This window comes from Labeo rohita, chromosome 22 (assembly GCF_022985175.1).
Source record: "Labeo rohita strain BAU-BD-2019 chromosome 22, IGBB_LRoh.1.0, whole genome shotgun sequence".
Lineage (NCBI taxonomy): Eukaryota > Metazoa > Chordata > Actinopteri > Cypriniformes > Cyprinidae > Labeo > Labeo rohita.
In genome coordinates this window covers 33,515,010-33,536,628 of record NC_066890.1, presented here as the reverse complement: position 1 = coordinate 33,536,628, position 21,619 = coordinate 33,515,010, and the positions used below count along the sequence as shown (strand labels likewise).

General features: G+C 28.2%; 1 protein-coding gene across 1 annotated transcript; it reads right to left on the bottom strand.

Annotated features, from left to right (window-relative positions):
* Positions 1-442: 442 nt before the first annotated feature.
* Positions 443-20,648, bottom strand: ankmy1 (ankyrin repeat and MYND domain containing 1). The gene is made up of 17 exons (XM_051094262.1): positions 20,145-20,648; positions 16,481-16,627; positions 15,959-16,395; positions 14,067-14,283; positions 13,681-13,857; positions 13,327-13,587; positions 12,958-13,280; positions 12,438-12,609; positions 10,971-11,111; positions 10,750-10,896; positions 8,903-9,010; positions 8,584-8,715; positions 6,892-7,005; positions 6,631-6,781; positions 4,032-4,152; positions 3,804-3,958; positions 443-594 (listed from the first exon to the last, which is right to left on the bottom strand). Exons 1-17 carry the CDS (start codon positions 20,277-20,279, stop codon positions 443-445), a joined length of 3,090 nt encoding a protein of 1,029 aa, XP_050950219.1. The 5' UTR covers positions 20,280-20,648.
* Positions 20,649-21,619: the final 971 nt, after the last annotated feature.

Below are 21,619 nucleotides of genomic sequence, written 5' to 3'. Positions count from 1 at the left end.
CGCAGTTGAGAATGTACATGATGTAGTGTACGATCTCTGTCACAGGAAGGTTCGTTTTTGTACTCGGTTGTCCGGTATAAATGAAAAGCACATTGTATACTCTTAGTCGATCGCATGACTCAATGAATGGACATTGAGAAGGGCTCAAACACAAGCGTAATGTGTTTCATATGACAGTGACAGACTGAGCGCAACACGCTCATTCGAGACAAGCAGAGATGTGTGTTACGGAACATTTGATTTTTGTTATATTTCAGCACTAGCATTTTATTTGAGGTATGAATTTGTAAATTTGGTCTGTTTTACGTAATAAACATGCACAGTTGTTCAAACTAAATGGATGTTCTATTCATTTCTACCAGACCTTGAACTTCTTCAAGTCTTTTAGTCTCACTAGCAACTTTTTACACAGCTAAAATTGAAGTGTAACATGTAACACGTTCTAAATAAAGCTGTAATTTTCGTTTGGGTCATATTCTGGTATTTCTGGGGTCACGCTCAGGTGGAAGGTCTTGCCTTTAGCGTCTTTGGTGGACTGAGGTGAACATGGTCCGATAGATGCGCATTTATCTCTGCTGCTTTTTCCACTCACCACTGTGAAAACACAACAGAAACAGTATGCATCAGTTCATCTTAGTAATAAGCCATTTTGAGATTATACTTCCTACAAATGCTAAATTAATTTATATAACTATATATATATATATATATATATATATACACACACACACACACACACCCCAATATTTACGTAATTATAATTTTTTATTATATTTTTAAACATTATTTTATTGCATATTTTACAATTATTTATTCTATATTTATATATATATATATATAATGTTTATTATATAATTTACAATAATTTTTATTTTATTATATATTTTAGAATTATTTATTATATGTTATAATTTCACACACACACAGATATTTATATATTTTTATAATTTTTATGATATATTTTAGAATTATTTTTATTACTTTATTATATATTTTAGAACTATTTATTATATTTTTATAATTACACAGAGATATTTATGTAATTATTTTTTATAATTTTTATTCTATATTTTAGAATTATATTTATTACTTTATTATATATTTTAGAATTATTATATTTTTATAATTACACACACACACACACACACAGATATGTAATTATTTTTATAATTTTTATTCTATATTTTTTTAATTATATTTATTACTTTATTATATATTTTAGAATTATTATATTTTTATAATTACACACACACACAGATATTTTTTATTTTCACAGATTTTTTATTATATATTTTAGGATTATTTGTATTATTTTATTATATATTTTTGTTGTATTTTTATTTTTTTTTTTTTTACAATTACACAGAGATATTTATGTAATTATTTTTATAATTTTTATTCCATATTTGTTAATTATTTTATTTTATTACATATTTTAGAATTATTATATTTTTATAAATACATACACACAGACACACACACACACAGATATTTACGTAATTATTGTTATATTTTTTTATTATATATTTTAGGATTATTTGTATTATTTTATTATATATGTTAGAATTACTATATTTCTATAATTACATACACACACACACACACAGATATTTATGTAATTATTTTTATAATTTTTTTATTATATATTTCAGGATTATTTGTATTATTTTATTATATATTTTTGAATTATTCATTATATTTTTATAATTAGACACAGAGATATTTATATAATTATTTTTAGAATTTTTATTATATATTTTTGAATTATATTTATTATTTCATTATATATTTTAGAATTATTATTTTTTTTATAATTACATACCCACACACACAGATATTTAGGTAAATATTTTTTGAATATTTTATATAATTTTTTTTTAATTATCTGTATAATTGTATTATATATTTTATAATTATTTTTATATTTAATAATTATACGCACACACATGTGGTTATTTTTCAAATTTTTTATTATATATTTTGTCATTATTTTGTATATATGTATAAACACTGTTCAGAAGTTTAGGATCAACATGATGTTTTTTATTAATTTATAAAAAGCAATGATGCATTAAATTGATTAAATGTGACAGTAAATATATTTCTAATGTTACACAAGTTTTGTTTTTTTATTTGAAATAAAAATTGTTTTTTTTTGTTGTTTTTTTTTTATTTGTTATTTTGAGCTTTTGATTCATAAAAGAATCCTAAAAAATAACAGTTTTTAAAAAATATTAAGCAGCACAACTGTTTTCAACATTAATAATAATAATAATAAATGTTTTATTAAATTTAGATTTATTAAATTAGATTTATATATATATATATATATATATATATTTATATTTTTTTTTTTTTTTCAATTAGTTTTAATTGTTTAATATATCTATGTATTTTTTTTTAACTTTCTATTTCAGTTTTAGTTTTAGTTCTTTTAACTACAACAACAACAAAAAAAAGTTTAATTGACTATTTGAATATTATTATTTTAAGTTTATTTTAATTACATAAAATAACCCTGGCACCTATAAATATAAAGTTTGGGATCAGGAAGATTTTTAATGTTTTTTAAAAGACGTTTCTTCTGCTCATCAAGGCTGCATTTATTTGATCAAAAATTCTAAAAAAAACAGTAATATTGTGTTATATTATTTCAGTATAAAATAACTGTTTTCTATGTGAATATACTATAAAATGTAATTTATTCCTGTGAAGCAAAGCTGAATTTTCAGCATCATTACTCCAGTCTTCAGTGTCTCATGATCCTTCAGAAATCATTCTAATATACTGACTTATTATCAATGTTGAAAACAGTTGTGCTACTTAATATTTTGTTAAAACCTGTGATCCTTTTTTTTTAATTTTTAGTTAAAAACAACAGCTTTTTTTTTTAATACTTAAATAAATTGATAAAAAGTGATAGCAAAAACTTACATTATTAGAAAAGATTTCTGTTTTGTGTAACTGCTGTTCTTTTCAACTTTTTATTCATCAGTTTTATTCATTTCTATTTCAGAATCCTGAAAAAAGTATCACAGCTTCCAAAAAAAATATTAAGCAGCACAACTGTTTTCAATATTGATAATAAATCTGAGGACTGGAGTAACGATGCTCAAAATTCAGCTTTGCATCACAGGAATAAATTAAATTCTAAAATACATTAAAATAGAAATCCAATATTTTAAACTGCAATAATATTTCACAATATTAAATTTTTTTCTCTATTTTTAATAATATAGCCTTGATGAGCATAAGAGACTTCTTTAAAAACATTTAAAATCTTACTGATCAAAAACTTTTGAACACCAGTGTGTATTATATATTATATATAATAGTTTGGTGGCCATACAGTATTGTTTAGATCTACAAACATTAGCTAGACAAATCCTCCAGAGAAAAGCAGACAGTGAACACCCTAAATACACAGCAATCAGGTTGTGCCAGGTTCCTCGATGCCCCGCTGAACTTCTGCGTGATTCTCCAGCGCTCAGATCTGGCCTCATTTGTTCTAGAAGCGTGGCCTTTATCTCACGAACACTTCTTAAATAACACAGTTGTTACTGGAGACTACATCTCGCCTCAGTATATTCTCACAGGAACAAAGCGCTGCAGGAGGGGGTCGTTTCTCATTTCATTCTTTAAATCCCATAAGACCTTCTGTCTGTTTTAAAAACAAATCCTCTGCTCAAACACTACACGACTGATTTTGGGAGTCTGCTTCATATAGGCCGCGCAAACCTTTTGTGCTGTTTAAAGACAATACAATACTGTGAGAAACTATACTCTATACAAAAAACACTTGCCTGGCACACGGACACACTCGTCCCTGTGGCGCTCGTCCCACGCTTTGGTTTTGCAGGTTTTGCTACAGTAGAAGACCTCACGACAGCGGGTACAGGCCAACAGCTGTACTCCCACCGAACGGCCGCACTCATAGCAATATTTGAAGCGAGGCTTTCTGGAATCATAAGCACAGACATAGTTAACACAAACAGCACAAAAACACTTTGCAACACTGCTTTTTGAAGTACCTCTGTACTCTCTGATTGATGCGTTTGTTAAAGGAAGTCCTGTTGTTCTCCTCAGGAGAGCTCAGCTGACTCGGTGTCGCTCCTGATCCGGTACGTAGAAGTTTCTCTGCGGGACTGACACCTCAAATGACAAACAAACACACAAATTAGCAACTGGTGATTTGTTAACTGAGTGACACTTAAAGTGAGTTTTGTTTCGCTGAATACAGATGATGCTGTAATAAGCATAAGTCATGTATGTCTCCAAATAATGTTCTGTTAAATCTCTTGATATATTTTTACAATAAAAAATAATGATAATAATTAGTAGTAGTAGTCGTCGTCGTAGTAACAGTAATTATTTATTTTTAAGTATTCAAAATTAAATTATTATTACGACATTTTGTTATAATTTTTTACTTAAAATATCTAGAATAATTTTAATATATGTGAACCTGGACCACAAAACCAGTCTTAAGTCGCTGAGGTTTATTTGTAGCAGTAGCCAAAAATACATTGTATGGGTCAAAATTATTGATTTTTCTTTTATGGCAAAAAATCATTAGGAAATTAAGTAAAGATCATGTTCCATGAAGATATTTTGTAATTCCTACTGTAAATATACGAAAACTTAATATTTGATTAGTAATATACATTGTTAAGAACTTTATTTTGAAAATTTAAAGGCAATTTTCTCAATATTTTGATTTGTTTGCACCCTCAGATTCCAGGTTTTAAAATAGTTGTATCTCGACCAAATATTGTCCTGTCCAATCCATACATCAAGTGAAAGCTTATTTATTCAGCTTTTAGACAATGTATCTCAATTTTGAAAAATTGACCCTTATGACTGGTTTTGTGGTCCAGAGTCACATAATGTTATATTATAAATAATATGAGTATTACTCTTATTATTTATTATTAATTATTTAATACTACACACTATTATAACTATTATAATAATATTTTGTTAAATCAGATAACAGTAATGCATATTGGACATATGTATTATTTGTGTTATTAGCATATATAGAATAATTAAATATATTTAGAATAATGAATAGTAATTCTAAATTAAAAATGTTTTTTTTTTAATAATAAGTTTTAACTTATTAATTATTCTAAATTATGTGCTATTATAACATGGTTACAGCAAAGAACAAAAATGCATATTAGGCATATATATTATTTTTATTATTTAGAATATACAGAATAATTTAATATTTGTTCAATATTAGTAATTCTAAATTTAAAATTATGACTTTTTTGTACTTATTATTAATTATTGTAAATTACATACTTCATATAAATATATATATATATATATATATATACATATATACATATATACATATATATATATATATATATATATTTTTTTTTTTTTTTTTTTTTTTTTTTTTTTAAATCAGCCAACAGGAATGCTTATTACACTTGCATTATACATACATATATATATATATATATATATATATATATATTATTTAGAACATATAGAATAATGTAATGCGTTACTTTAATTTGAAAAAAACCTTGCAATTTTTTATACAAATAGAATAAATATATTTTATTTATATAATAATTTAGGTTAATGTGTCTAAAATATTTTATTCATTTTCTAAATAATTGAACTAATTATTATTATAATTATAATTATAATTTTATTAATTATTATTATTATTATTATTATTATTATTATTATTATTAATAGTAATAGTAATAGTAATCCGGATCTGGTACATACAAACTATAAATTAAACAAATATATTTATGATAAATGTACCTATAAAAATCTATTCATTCTATTTATATAATTTTATAAATATTATAAATATAACATTTTATAAATATTTTAACAAATTGTTATTATTATTATTATTATTATTAATTTATTTTCATTTTTTAATGAACCAACAGGAATGCTTTTTACACTTGCATTATACATTACGTATTTTATTATTATTATTTTTATTTATTTTTTTTTTTTTAAATCAATTTAATCATAATCAGGTTATGTATAATCAGGTTGATGTGTAAAAATATTTTATTCATTTTCTAAATAATTAAATTAATAATAAACATTAACAAAAATAATATTTTATAATTTATTCACTTTACAAATAAGTTAACTAATTATTATTTTTATTAATCCTGATTTGGTACAACAACAACAACAATAATAATAATAATAATAATCCTGATTGTATTCATTTTACAAATAATTTAATTAATTATTATTATTATTATTATTATTATTATTAATAATAATCTAGTACATACAAACGATAAATAGAATAACTATTTATGATCAATTTACCTGTAAAATCTATTCATTCTATTTATATAATTATTTAGGTTGATGTGTCTAAAAAAATATTTTATTTATTTTATAAATAATACTTATTATTAATATTATTAATAACAATAATAATCCTGATCCAGCAGACACAAACTTTCTGTGGGACTGACACCTCAAACAACAGACAAACACACAAATTAGCACCCTGCGATTTCAATCGATAGGACACAAACCCCTTCGAGCGGATGCACAAGCCCTGAAAGCAGTGAGACAAAATCCATAAAACGTTGTGCATTTATAGAAACAATCGGCCGGTCTCACCGAGTACATCTTGGCTCCGTTCCTTCTCCATTCTTATCGCTGCCTGTCTCAGCAGATCTCCCATGAGGTCTAACAACTGCCGGCGGGCGTTATAGGCTTGTCTCTCATGCTTGTTGAGGGCATGGTACGGGGTGTGGGCCATGCGCTGGTTCTGGTGGGAAAGCGGAACCGGTCTGGTGAGCGGAGCATAATTGGTTGAGGTGATAAATGAGATTTCAGATGATCTGGAAGACGGGATGAAGTGGCGATGAAAAGCTGCACCTGTTGGAATGCGCAGTGCGCATAATCCACGACTGTTCCCACAGCGCACCTGCGGCCTTCGCCCACCACAACAGGCATGAGGATGTCAGCTCCCGCTTTGATCAGCTTCTCCAGCTTAACCAAGTGAAACAGAAATAAAGAGAGCGCACTGATTAGAAATAATTATATTTATTTTTTCTAGTTATTTGATTGGCAAGCCTCTGAGGTGCTAAATTGTTCCTGAACGTGAGTCATAATTCAACTTGATGAGGAAAAACATGAATCATGAAGGTATCAGTAAAAGAACTGTTTTTTATTTTGGAGATTTTCTTTTTTTTAGAGAAAATGAAATGAAACAAAAATAAATTATTTCAAAAAGTTTTAAAAATATTTGTTTTAACCATATTCAGAAACGGGGCATGACCCTTTTATGTAAATTAAACAGTTATTTAAAATAAATACTCCTCATCCTTGATTTGAGTGATCAGAACAGTCTAACTGAAAATATCAATAAGCAATTTCTTATGGGCCAGTTTTATTTTCTTATTTTAAATTGACATTGATATGTTTGTCACTTTCAATGCCATTTTTATTTCCAGTTTCTACTGAGTGACTCTTATTTTTAAGTTTTATTTTTCTCAGTACAGAAGATGCTTTAAAAAGCTTAAAAAGTCCAGAATATATCCAAATCATGTTCTATTAAATCTATTTTTATGAAATGTATTTTTACAATAAAATAATAATAAAATTATTATTATTATTATTATTATCACTGTTTAATAATTGTTACACATATTTGCACTTATTTATATATATAAATATGGTATGATAATTGATATTACTACTGTTTAATAATATTATTTATTATTATAAACTATACATATAGTTATACAATAAATATATATATATATATATATATATATATATATATATTATTACAATACATAGAATAATTACTTTATTATTTATTATATATAATATATATTAAATAGTAACATTAAATAATTATATGTATTATTATTACAATACATAGAATAATTACCTTATTATTTATTATATATATTAAATAATAACATTAAATAATTCTATATATTCAATATATATATATATATATATATATATATATATATATATAATTATAATTATAAAATAATATAATTATTACATATATATTTGCAAATATTTATAATACATAGAATAATTTAATATTTTAAACTGAACAGATTTTTTATAAATCTACTTTTTAAATCTATTCATTCTATTTCTATAATAATTTATATTGAAAATTATTTTGATTTATATTTAGATATTTTTATTTTATACATTAAAGCTCATTTTTCCTTATATTCTACAAAATATAAAAAAAAATAGGTAGAAAAAAATAATTATAAAACAATATATATAAATTGTTTTAATTTATTTTAAATAGAATTAATATTATTTTATTATCATTATAGCTTTTTTACTGAATATATATACATTTGTATAATACATTTGTGTTGTAAAATACATTTATATAAATCTGTACTAAACGATTCAGTAATATCAACAAACACACATTTCCCCTAAACCTAACTAAACTAAGCTAAAATAAACTTTTATTTTGTAATGCCTAGTGCAAATACAGAGCAGGCAAGCAAGAACACATCTCACGCATGCACAGTCACATATTTTCTCATGGGACTGCGTAGGATAACAGTAAAAGAAGATCACCAGCTTGACTTGGTTGCGTGGATGTGGCCCACGGTCGTAGCTGATGTTGGCAAGGGCACAGAGAGCACTGCCCACATGACGAGTGAGAGGAAGATTAGGATCGGCCCCTCCAGCTAGCAGTTCATCCACAGCCTGGGAAAACAGCGTTAATATACACTGCACGTCAATGCGATGCCATAGAGTTCTCACCTTTATCCTTCAGTAACGACTTATTATTCCACATTCATTCTGTCTCTTTGAATAGACAGTACTTAATTATGCCATAAAAGACGATTCCTTGCAAACAGCTGCACTACATATGCAAGAAATGATCACATACAAGGTCGTTGCCACTCGCAATGGCCAGAGACAGGGGTGAATGGCCACTCCACACATCGTTGGGGTTTGCGTTGTGAGAAAGGAGAAGTGCCACCACATCTCTAGCGTTCTGAAAGAAAAATAAGGCTTCTTATGATTCCGTTTTAGTGTCACGTTAAAAAATAAAAAATCTAAGATTACGAGATTAAAGTCATAATATTTCGAGAATAAAGTCGTAATAATGAAAATAAAGTCGAAATACTACAAGGATAAAGTCGAAATATTACGAGAATAAAGTCAAAATATTACAAGAATAAAGTCGAAATATTTCGAGAATAAAGTCAAATTATGAGATCAAAATGTTTCAAGAATAAAGTCGAAATATGCAGAGAACAAATTTTAAATTACAAGAATAAAGTCGAAATGTTTCAAAAATAAAGTCAAAATATTTTGACTTTATTCTTGAAATAATTCAACTTTATTTTTCAAATATTTCATTATTGAATTTACGAGAAAAAAAGTCAAAATGTTATGAGAATAGTCAAAATATTTCAAGAATAAAGTCGAAATTATGTGAATAAAGTTGAAATATTATGAGAATAAAGTCAAAATATTTTGAGAATAAAGTCGAAAATTATGTTAAAAAAGTCAAAATATTTTGAGAATAAAGTTGAAATTACAAGAAAAAAAAGTCAAAATTTTACGAGAATAAAGTTGAAATATTTTGAGAATAAAGTCCAAAATTATGTGAAAAAAGTCTAAATATTTTAAGAATAAATTTGAAACTACGAGAAAAAAAGTCAAAATGTTACGAGAATAAAGTTGAAATTATGAAAATAAAGTTTAAATGTTTCGAGAATAAAGTAGAAATATTTCAAGAATAAAGTCTAAATTACGTGAATAAAGTTTAAATATTACAAGAATAAAGTTGAAATTATGAGAAAAAAGTCAAAATGTTATGAGAATAAAGTCAAAATATTTTGAGAATAAAGTCCAAAATTATGTGAAAAAGTCAAAATATTTTGAGAATAAAGTTTAAATGTTTCGAGAATAGTTGAAATTACTAGAAAAAAGTCGAAATGTCAAAAAAAGTCGAAATGTCAAAATGTTATGAGAATAAAGTCAAAATATTTTGAGAATAAAGTCAAAATATTTTGAGAATAAAGTCGAAAATTACGTGAATAAAGTTAAAATGTTTTGAGAATAAAGTCTAAATATTTAGAGAATAAAGTTTAAAAGTTGAAATTACAAAAAAAAAAGTCAAAATGTTATGAGAATAAAGTTGAAATATTTTAAGAATAAACTCGAAATTATGTGAATAAAGTGGAAATATTTTAAGAATAAAGTTGAAATATTTCTAAAATAAAGTCGAAATTACAAGAATAAAGTCTAAATGTTTCGAGAATAAAGTTGAGAATAAATTCTCTAAACATTTTGACTTTATTCTCGTTATATTTTGATTTTATTCTTGTAATATTTTGACTTTTTTCTTGTAATATTTCAACTTTATTCTCTAAATATTACGCCTTTAATCTCACAATCTTAGATTTTTTTTTATTTTTTTTAATGTGGCACTAAAACGCCATCATATTTATTTAAAATGAAATTAAAAACTTCTTTTTATTTATCTAACAATCTTGTAGTTTTTTATAAGTGGTGTATTTTAAAAACTATTACTAATATTAATAATTAAAACTAAATTTAATAAGTACTAAGTTCTTATCATTTATTTACATTCCAATTAATAATTCTATGGTAATAATAAAATTATATATGCAAATTAAAACCTATAAAATGATTGTAAAAAATCTATTTACTTTCTTTTCCTAGGAGTATCAAGTTGTTTCAGTCTATATATTGTATTCTTACTGCATAATCGCTGTCTCTTTGGCAGGCCACATGTAGTGGTGTCCTCCCGCCTTCCTGAGGAACTTCAATATGGGCTTCGTTGAATTTCGCCAGGGGTCCAGAGGCTATGAGATGCTGATTCTTAAAAGCCTGAGGCTCAAACATGTCCTGAGGGTTTATGTTTCTTTCATTAGAGATATTAGAAAATAAATATTTATACAAAACATGTGTTTTACTCAGACCTTGTCAAACTCGTAGACTTCATGGGTATCCTGAGCTTTGACATCAGGGTCCGCCAGGGCGTGCAGGAGGAGCTCTGTGATTTCAGGACCCTCTGCTCCAGATAAACCTGCTGCTATGTGAAGGGGATATAGACCCTTTTGCTGTTATGAACACAAAAAGAAGAAATAAAAATAAGCAAATAGATGTCTTGGTGTTGATATTTTAGAAAAAAAAATGTGCTTAGTAATTGTTTAGTAAGCACCTTGTAAAATATTTGCATTATATTATTGTTTGATATTATTAATTCAAACGTATTATCAATATTTACGCATTTCTAATATTTGTTATTCTGGAAATGTAATAATTTGTAGATTCAATTATTTTTATGATTTATTAACTTTTATAAAATTTAATTATATGGTAATATAATAAAAAAATTATATGGTTTCTTATGAATTCATTGTCATTGCTGTTGATTTTCTAGTAAAATGCAGTCATTGTAGTTGGTTAGTAAGCATCTTTTAAAATATCTGTATTGTATTATTGTAAATAAAATACAATAAAATAAAAATGTATTATTCTGGAAAGTAAATACTTTGTAGATTTAATTATTTTTATTATTTATTAACTTAATTTAAAAAATTATATTGCTTCTTATGAATTCATTGTCATTGCTGTCGATATTCTAGTAAACTTAATTAAAAATTATATGGTTTCTTATGAATTCATTGTCATTCTAGTAAAATTTTGTGATTAGTAGTTGGTTAGTAAGCAGCTTTTAAAATATTTGTATTTTTTTATTGTTGTCTATTATTATTTTAAATGTATTGTCAATATTTACACATTAATAAATTAAATTAAATTAAATTAATCTGGAAACTAAATAATTTGTAGATTTAATTATTTTTATTATTTATTAACTTAATTAAAAAATTATATGGTTTCTTATGAATTCATTGTCGTTGCTGTCAATATTCTAGTAAAAATTAGTGATTGTAGTTGGTTAGTAAGCACCATTTACAATATTTGTATTATATTATTACAAATAAATATTTACACATTGCTAATAAAATTAAATAAAATAAAACATATTGTTTTGGAAATTAAGTACTTTGTAGATTCAATTATTATTATTATTTATTAACAATTAAAAACTATACAGTTTCCATTGTTGTTGATATTCCACTAAAATTTAGAGATTGGTAGTTTGTTATTGTTTGGTGGTTTTTATTATTATTATTTTAAATGTATTGTAAATATTTATGCATTGCTAATAAAATAAAGTAAAAATAAAATAAAATAAAATAAAATAAAGGTATTATTCTGGAAATTAAGTATTTTGTGGATGCAGTTATTATTATTATTATTATTATTATTATTTATTAACTTCATTAAAAATTATATGGTTTCTTATGGATTCATTGTCAATATTTATGCATTTAAAATTACAAATTTAATTTAACTTAATTGGATTGGATTGGCGGTACCTCTGGAAGTAGAGGTATGTCTGTACGAGCCCCGCACTCCAGCAGACGACGGACGCCCTTGACATGGGCAGCTTTGATAGCCAGGAAGATGACGGGCATGGGGACAGTAGAGGCATTCGGGTCTGCTCCTCTCTCCAACAGAAGCTTAATTGTTGTCCATCGATTCCTGTGTCTGTCAGACCAGACAATCACCAATTACAAAGCAACAAATTACCAAACAATAGCAACACCAAACAATAACATGCCCATCATATTTCTTGCCATTTTTTAATCTCATTCTCATTACTGAAATGCAAATATATATATATATATATATATATATTATTTTATTTTTTTATTCATATTAATTAATATTACACATTTAAAAATATTTATATTTCACTGAATAATCAATACACTAATACTAAAAATACACGAATAAGAATTTTTGGTAGAAAATATGACTAGTTTTCATGAAAATGTAATTTAATTGAATGTAATTTTTTTTCCCCTTCAGTATTGTATGAATTTGCCTACTGACTCTGTCTTCAGCAGTGCAATTTTCCGGACCGTCTCCTGGGTGTCTGCTGGAGTCACTGTTCCTGTCTGGCACAGGATCTCAGCACTCTTCTGCAGGATCTCCTCTGTGACGTCAATGTGAAAACTAGCCATAGAACGTGCGGAATCAAAAGTAGGATCATCTGATCTGATGCTCCTCTCCAGGTTTTCTTCAATCTCCAGATCTGTCATCTCTTCCTCAGTGTCAACAACTGTCTTTGCTTCCTTCTCTCTCCACGATACAGAACCCACTGGGATTTTATCATCAAATACTTGAATAGATCTTGACATGATGATAACATGTGGCTCTTCTATTGGTTTGTCTTCTTCACATTTCAAATTGAAGGACTACCTCGTTGTTTGGGTCTGTATCTTCATTGATTTGAAAATGAGGTTGAGGTTCTTCTGCTTGGTCAGGCTGAGGAACTATCTCGTCTTCATTTATTTGCTCTTCAAGTTTCTCCAAGTTATTGAGGTTCTCTGGTTCAAGACTTCGGTCAGCTTGGTCGCTTTCTGTTGGCGTCTCAAATGTCTCTTGGCCGCTTTCATCTTTGGGTGTTTCTGTCATTGGATCTGGAGAGGATTCATGGGAGACGTCTTCCAAAGGCTTGATCTTAAGCGTAACGGACAGAAAAAAGGAGGAACGAGAAATGAAGGAGAGAAATACCCATAATGCATTCCAAACTTCCTCTCTGTATATTATTACCTGTGGTTCTGGGCTGATATTCTGTGTCACTCTTTCAGCCAGCGTCTCGTGTAAAGACTGAAGTGGGTAGTAGAGGACATGACAAACAGCCAGAGCGGACATGCCTTCATCATTTAATTTATTAACATCGGCTCCGTTGTCCAACAGTATGTGGATGACATCATTATGACAATTAACCTACACAGAGACACAACAAACCTCACTGATCATCAGATCTAAAAAGCTGTATTTTATCCATTTATCCAATGGTCCTATCAACTGTGAAAAATGAAAACCAATGCTGCCACCTTCTGGCCAATATTAGTCACTGTTTACTTGACTAGAAGCAATTTGCAATGAGCATTTTCTACTGACTTTGATTATATCTTGCACAAATTGAAGCTTACCGTAGCTGCTATGAGAGCTGTATGTCCCCGTGCGTCACTCACGTCAGGGTGGACTTTTTCATCTCTGAGGATTCGGTAAACATTCCTGCATTCACCGTGTGAAGCTTCCTTGATTAGTTTCTCTGAGTTCAGCTCCAAGGGACCTTTGGGTCCGAATTGAGTCCTGTTCATATTCAGAACAGCAGCAACGTCCCAGTCTAATGCGTCTGTCTCAGATCTGCGGGGGAAAATGTAAGTAAATGAATGAATGAATGAATTAAATTATTACATTTAATACATTAAAACAAAATAAAATGCTATCTTCTGGCAAATATTAATTAAAATTGTTATAATTAATGCATTTAAAATAAAATAAAACTAAATAAAATAAAATAAAATATAATAATATTCCAACTTCTGGTAAATATTATTTACTATTTATATGACATACATATACCAGTATATATATATATATATACATATACCGCTCTGCCATACTGACAAATATAATAAAATATAATTACTCTAAAAATAGGTAATATAATTAAATACATATTCCTTTTTCAGTGATTTATGTCAATATTAATGCATTATTAAAAAGAAATATAATAGAATTTGTTAAAATATTTGTAATCTAACTTCACCATTCTGAAAAATGTATATGCTTTGTATTTATTATCGATTTATTTACTTCAAAAATAAAATATTCTTAAATATTCTTAAAATATAAAATAAAAAAAATAAAAATCAACTTTTAAAACATTTGTAATCTAATAACATTCTGGAAATATTATTATTCTATTCTATAATCATATGGTTTCATTATAAGTAATTGCCAGTGTTTAAAAATAAAATAAAATAAAATAAAATAAATCACCTTCTAGCAAATATTGATTACTATTTATATGACAGAAAGGCATATATAACAGTACATGCACGCTGCTATACTGACAAATATAACAAAATATAATTAATCTAAAAATAGTCTATATAATTAAATACATATTCCTTTTTACAGTGCATTATGTTAATATTAATGCATTTATTAAGTAATATAGGCTTTTAAAAATATTTCTAATCTAACTTCATTCTGAAAAAAAAATCTACTTAAATTATATTCTTATTATTTTTTTAACTTCAAAAATAAAATGTTTTTTTTAATAAGAATAATAATAATACAAAAATATTTGTGAACTAATATTATTCTGAAAATCAAGTACTTTGCAGATTAAACTATTATTCTTATTTATTACATCAAATTAATAATAATATGATTTCATTATAATTAATTGCCAGTATTTAAAAATAAAATAAAATAAAAAAAATAAAATAAAATAAAATAAAATAAAATAAAATAAAATAAAATAAAATAAAATAAAAAATAAAATGCCATCTTTGGGCAAATATTGATTACGTTTATATGACAGAAAGGCATATATAGCAGTATATATCCGCTCTGCCATACTAACAAATATAATAAAATATAATTAATCTATACTTAAAATAATTAAATACATAATTCTTTTTTGTGCATTATGCCAATATTAATGCATGTATTAAAATAATACATTAGACGTTTTAAAAAATCTTCAATCTAACTTCATCATTCTGAAAAAAATACCATTTTATCTACTTTGTAGAATAAATTGTGATTTACTTCAAAAAATAAAATATTGTTCAAAAATAAAATATTTAAAATCTAAAATAAAAAACAACTTTTAAAATATTTGTAAACTAATATTATTCTGGAAATCAAGCCTTTTGCAGATTAAATTATTCGTATGTATTTACGGCAAATTAGTAATTATATGTATATGATTTCATTATAATTAATTGCCAGTATTCATAAATAACATAAAATAAATAAACACTGTTTGTAACGAGCCCCGGTTACAAAGCAACAGTCTCCTTACCTGTGTCTCTGAATGTGTGCATTCATGCGCTGTTGTAGTGGCAAGGCTGTTGATGGTGATTGCTGCTCTTTGCTGACGTCACTCGTACCAAAAAAGTGAAGGTCCAGTTCCCGTCGTAGACATCTGGGGATGGGCAGATGGTCTGAATCTGTGGAGTAGCTCTCTATATCTGGAGGAAGGATGAAACGGTCCTTGTCCTCTGATAGACCCTGATCGGTCTCTCTACTCGACTCCACATCAAGAAGAAGCTGAGGTTGTTTCAGGTGATTCCTAGGCAGTCTTCTCATATGTTCTGGGAAGTCCTCCAGACTGAAGCCGCTCTCCAGTGTGGTGCAGAGTCGCAGTAGCCTCTCTCTGTGCCAAAGGCCCACATCCTGCCGCCCATCAGGGTACGTCATGACCCCGGGGCCAAAGCGTTCATCAGCATGATACAGACCCTGTAGATGAGTAAAAGAGATTTGGTTTCATTTTGTATTATGTGATGAAAACAATATTATTGTTAGTGAGCTATGAATTATTCACCTCAAAAGTTGATCCGTCTGGGAAAACTTGTACTCCATATCCTTCTTTTCGGTTCAAATAAAACTTTCCTGTGTATTTGGATCCATCAGGCCAGGAATACATGCCTTTCCCATGCCGATAATCCTTAAAAAATGAACCTTTATAGAACTGAATAAAACATGACAATAATTTTGTGGAAAATGGAAAATGCTCAATAATGTTTACAGTGAATAATAAAAAATAAGCAATAAAATCATTTTATAAAATAATTAATAAAATGAAATAATTATAGAAATATAATTTTAATATTAAAATAAAAACAATTTTAAATAATTTTACAATAATAATTAAATAAAATAAAAGTTGTGTTTCTGCCACTTTCCAATAATAAAGTGCAAAAAGGCCATGCAAATCAAACAGAAATATATAAAAATAAACGATTTTTCAAGTACAAGTAAATTTTATATAAGCTTGTTTATTTTATATTCTTTCTTATTCGTTAACTCTGCAATTTTACAAAAAAGGGCCTGTAAATCAAATAAACAAACAAACAAATGCATACATACATTTTTCAGTTTCAACTACAATTAAATATTATCTGAGCCGGTTTATTTTCTGTGTATTCACTATTAATTTCCACTTGTTGATTTTGCAATTTTCTATCAATAAACATTAACATTTAATGTTTATTTCTTGAAAACTGAAAATCAATGAACGGAAAAATTAGAAAAAAAGGGCCTGAAAATCATATATTTATTTAAAGTTAATGAACAAAAAAAAAAAAAAAAAAATTAATTAAACAAAAAAATATAAAATTAAAAATACAAAAAAAAGTCAGTTCAAGGCCTTTAAGGTATTTGAGCAAATACAAAAAAAAAGACATTACCTATTATTTAGCAGACTAGTATCTACCTAAATCAATGATTAAAAAGGGCATTTATGGTAATTCTAGGTATTTACCATAGAAATATGATGTCTCTTTTTTATAATTACTGACCTGGAGAGTCCAGAGAATTGGGCTGCAGTGGTTTTATTTAGGTTGAGCGAAAAACCTAGTTTGCAAAAGTAGGTTTTTTAAATAATCTTGAATAATTAACATATTATTTGATTAACAGCAGAGTTTCTTGAGGCAACGTCGTTCATAATGCGGAGATCTATCATATGATATGAATATCATGTGTATGTGTGAAAAGTTGCACAATATGCAATCGTTTACATGCTTGAAAAATGCGATATCGCCCCCAAGCCCCAAGTTTTTGAGATACACAAACATGCTCATAGATTCACACTGCATGTGAATTTTCAAGTCAATCAGACAAACGGATGCATAGTTATATCCGTTTCTTAAATTTTTGTCATGTTATATCGCCACACAATGTGACCTTACATTGAGGTCTTACATGTGTGTATTGAGTTTGACGTAAATATTTCGTTTTGTTGAAAAGTTATAGTCGTTTTAGGAAAAGTTGCCCAACCTCTTTCAAATGTTTTGGCATGCCATTTGCGACAGTGAGTCAAAAACCCAACCTTGATTATTAATATTTACTGTCCAGAAAAAAAAATTCTGCACTGGTTTGGTTCAGATCGGGCATAAAAAACTTAGGACTTGTTCGCAAAAGTAGGTTTTTACAAAAATTCTAAATAGCCAGATGGCGTTCGAATCCGTTGTGGTACTCATATAAACGCACGTCAAAGACAGACACAAAAGAAAATAAATTGCTGAATAAAGTCACTATTTTGGTTTTCTTTGTGCACAAAAAGTATTCTAGCAGCTTCAGTTGAACCACTGATGTCACATGGACTATTTTAAGGATGTCCTTGCTACCTTTCTGGGCCTTGAACATGTCAGTTGCATTTCTGTCTATGCAGGATCAGAAAGCTCTCGGATTTAATCAAAAATATCTTAATTTGTGTTCTGAAGATGAACGAAGGTAATTAATGACTATCCCTTTAACATTAACAATTTAGCGCTACGGGCTTAAACCCCTAAAAAATGCCAAACATGACTTGTACTTTTATTACAAGTAACCAGTGTTGGGGAGTAACTAATTACATGTAACGGAATTACGTAATTTAATTACAAAATAAATGTAATTGTAATTAGTTACAGTTACTAAGAAAAAATGTGTAATTAAATTACAGTTACTTTTGAAAAATGCCAGTGATTACAAAGGGGATTACATCTGAATTTTTTCACACACACACCCCCACTTACAGATTCAATTGACTTCTTTTAAATTGCATTGACTGCTCTAAAATGTTTCAGGTGTTTAGGACACAGAATCGGACACATGCTTATTCAATAACTGTTTTATTTCCTATTTGGTTTTATGCATAAACTTTATTTTTTAAGATTGTTTTTTCCAAGGCATTCTTAGATGCTAGTGTTTTCTGTCATAACAATGCAAACATTTGATTTCAAACCCAGTATCATAGCTATTAAACTATTTCTTGTTATGATGTTATTTATGTTATGATCTTGTTATGACATATAGCGCAACTGCCCTCACGGTGACCCGAGTTCGATTCCCGTCTCGAGGTCCTTTGCCGATCCCGCTCCCCTCTCTCCTCCCAACTCTCTCCTGTCATCTCTCTACTGTCCTATCACAATGAAAGGCATAAAAAGCCCAAAAAAGTCTTGTGGTGGCTGTGCTTTAAATTAAATTATTACACAGCTCAGACTCATTCAGGGCAACTTGAGTCAGTGCTATATGCTTGATAATTTTTCTTTGTGGAAGCTTTGCGTTTGGTTAGCTAATAAAATATTAAAGCTTAATTCAATATTATGTGGACAATTTCTTAATTCTGTCATCCTGGTATTGTGGACTTGCTCTATTGTTTCATACAAATGCAGCTGCTGCCATTTTTTTTTTTTTTTTTTTTTGTACATTGTAATGGATTATAAGATAACTAACAAACTAGTACTACTACTTAATTATTTATGTGGTGAAATGTTGTGTAAGAAACTGGTATGTCTGCACTGTATCCCTAAAATGTCTAGTTTGAACTTGCCGTTTGCTAGCAACTGATTTCTTGGTGGAAGCTTTGCGTACAAATATTTCAACTCAGATGAGTGTTTTGTGTCTAATAATTTTGCCACGAAACATCTAAATAATCTATCAAGCAGCTGTGTAATAAGTGAGATAATGTACATTCAGCCAGTTGTTATCGCAAAATAAAGACATATATATTATCCCTTACTTATTATAATCTTAATTCAAGTGATGAAGTATTTTGAAAGTCCGACAGTAATCAGTGTTGAACACTACTGTAAGATTAACTCTGCCTGGTTTAAATGCTTCAAAATGATTAACAGTTGAAAATATTAGAAATTTAGAAAAGTAATCAAAAAGTAATTAAAAGTAATGTTACATTACTTTAATAAAGTAATTGAAAAGTTACACTACTTATTACATTTTAAATCAAGTAACTTGTAATCTGTAACCTATTACATTTCCAAAGTAACCTTCTCAACACTGCAAGTAACTGAATATAAATTCGGTAGATTGTAAAATTTATGACACTGTTGATTTTAATTGTTAGATGCAGTCAAGAACTAGAAGGTGGAATAGTGATATTGGATGTTTTTAAAATGAGCTACTTGTTATTAACGTTGTATGACTGTTTATCAAACATGTTTGTGCAAAATTAAAACAAATTAAAACTTTTTTGAAGTCAAACATACCTCTCCATTTGGCCATGTGAAGACACCAGTGCCGTGCTTCAGGTTATTCACGAATTCCCCCTCGTATTTACATCCATCCGGCCATTCCTGAATCCCACGTCCGTTTCTTTTACAAAAACTCTCTCTTCCCCACATTAAGCTACTGTTTTATCCTCCTTATCCAGTTCGTATCATAAACTCTTATATTTACACACAGCGCGTTTTCTAAGCGCACTAGGAAATACACTTTATTGTTTATTAACTTAAGCTGGTTGCCATGACGACGCGAGTCTCGCGTAAATTCCTAAAATTGCGCGTCGTAAATTATCGCCCCCAGGCCTCTGTCAGAGTCAAACACTACAAGTCAGGCGAAAATAAAGTCCTTATTAAATTAACTGCAATTAAGCCGGTTCCTCTGTAAAGTAGCTGGTACTCCAGATGGTCTTTTCATAGCATAATATACATGACAAAGGCCGGCGACCCTCTTCAAATAAACACGTGTCTCTCGTCGGTTTGTTTTTGTGTTTCAAGTGACCTGCTGTAGTCGTTAAACACCGGGCAGCTAAGCAACCGCGACGACCCAGGGACAGTGGAGAGCGCGCGTGCACGCGCTAGCTCGTTCTCACTCACAAGCCCACACATCCATATCTGCGATAAAGTCTGTTTAAATCACTTAGTACATAAGTAAACTGTTTTCTTGACTTGTTTGTCGGCTGTCAGGTGTGTAAGCAAAACAGCGCGACCACTAAGATGCTTCAAGCGCGTGCTCTTGAGCGCGCGACACATGATACGCCTCATGTTATACATTACAAGTGGCTGAACACACCTGAGATGAACATTTAATTAAGAATCAAAGATCTTGAGACTATCAGATGAAGAGTTAAAATAATGACTACTCCAAAGAGTTTTAGATCAATATTGATGTTTTTAGAGTGGTTTTATGTGCTTTTTACTTACTATCATTATAAATTTAGGGGTGCATTTCATGTCAGCCAAAAAGTCAGGACATCAGTATTCTTTTTTGATAAACAAACTAGGTGGCTGAATAATATATCCCCTTATTGTGCTAAATTAATAATTTGGCAAGCTTAATGACAATATTTGATTCATTATTTTGTCAGTTGTGTTAGGACAAATGCTCTGTCGAATGAAACATGAATGAAGTACCACATGTTTGATAAGACATATGTTTGAAGGTTTTTGAGTCTAGTTTTTGAGGTTATCTGATTTAAAAATATGAATTTGGGGCTTTCTAATGGGCGTTGCGTGAGATGCTGTTATGAAGGATGGAAATTTCTTTAACATAAATCCACAGTATGCTAAATTTAGTGTTATTCACCATCCTTACCCAAGACATCCATCTCCAGAGATATCCCTATCTTTCTTCTGATGGTTTAGTTCATAACTAATTAAAAGATTTATGATATAAAACCACACATAACACAGTTGACAAAGCAACACGGTTGACAGGACACATTTTTTTTTTGTGAGCATAA

Coding starts and splice junctions, on each gene's coding strand:
- ankmy1 (XM_051094262.1), bottom strand. CDS start 20,279: ATGTGGGGAAGAGAGAGTTTTTGTAAAAGAAACGGACGTGGGATTCAG. Junction 14,284..15,958: donor GCACACATTCAGAGACACAG/GTAAGGAGACTG, acceptor TTTCCCCCGCAG/ATCTGAGACAGACGCATTAG. Junction 13,281..13,326: donor ATACAGACCCAAACAACGAG/GTAGTCCTTCAA, acceptor CCAATAGAAGAG/CCACATGTTATCATCATGTC.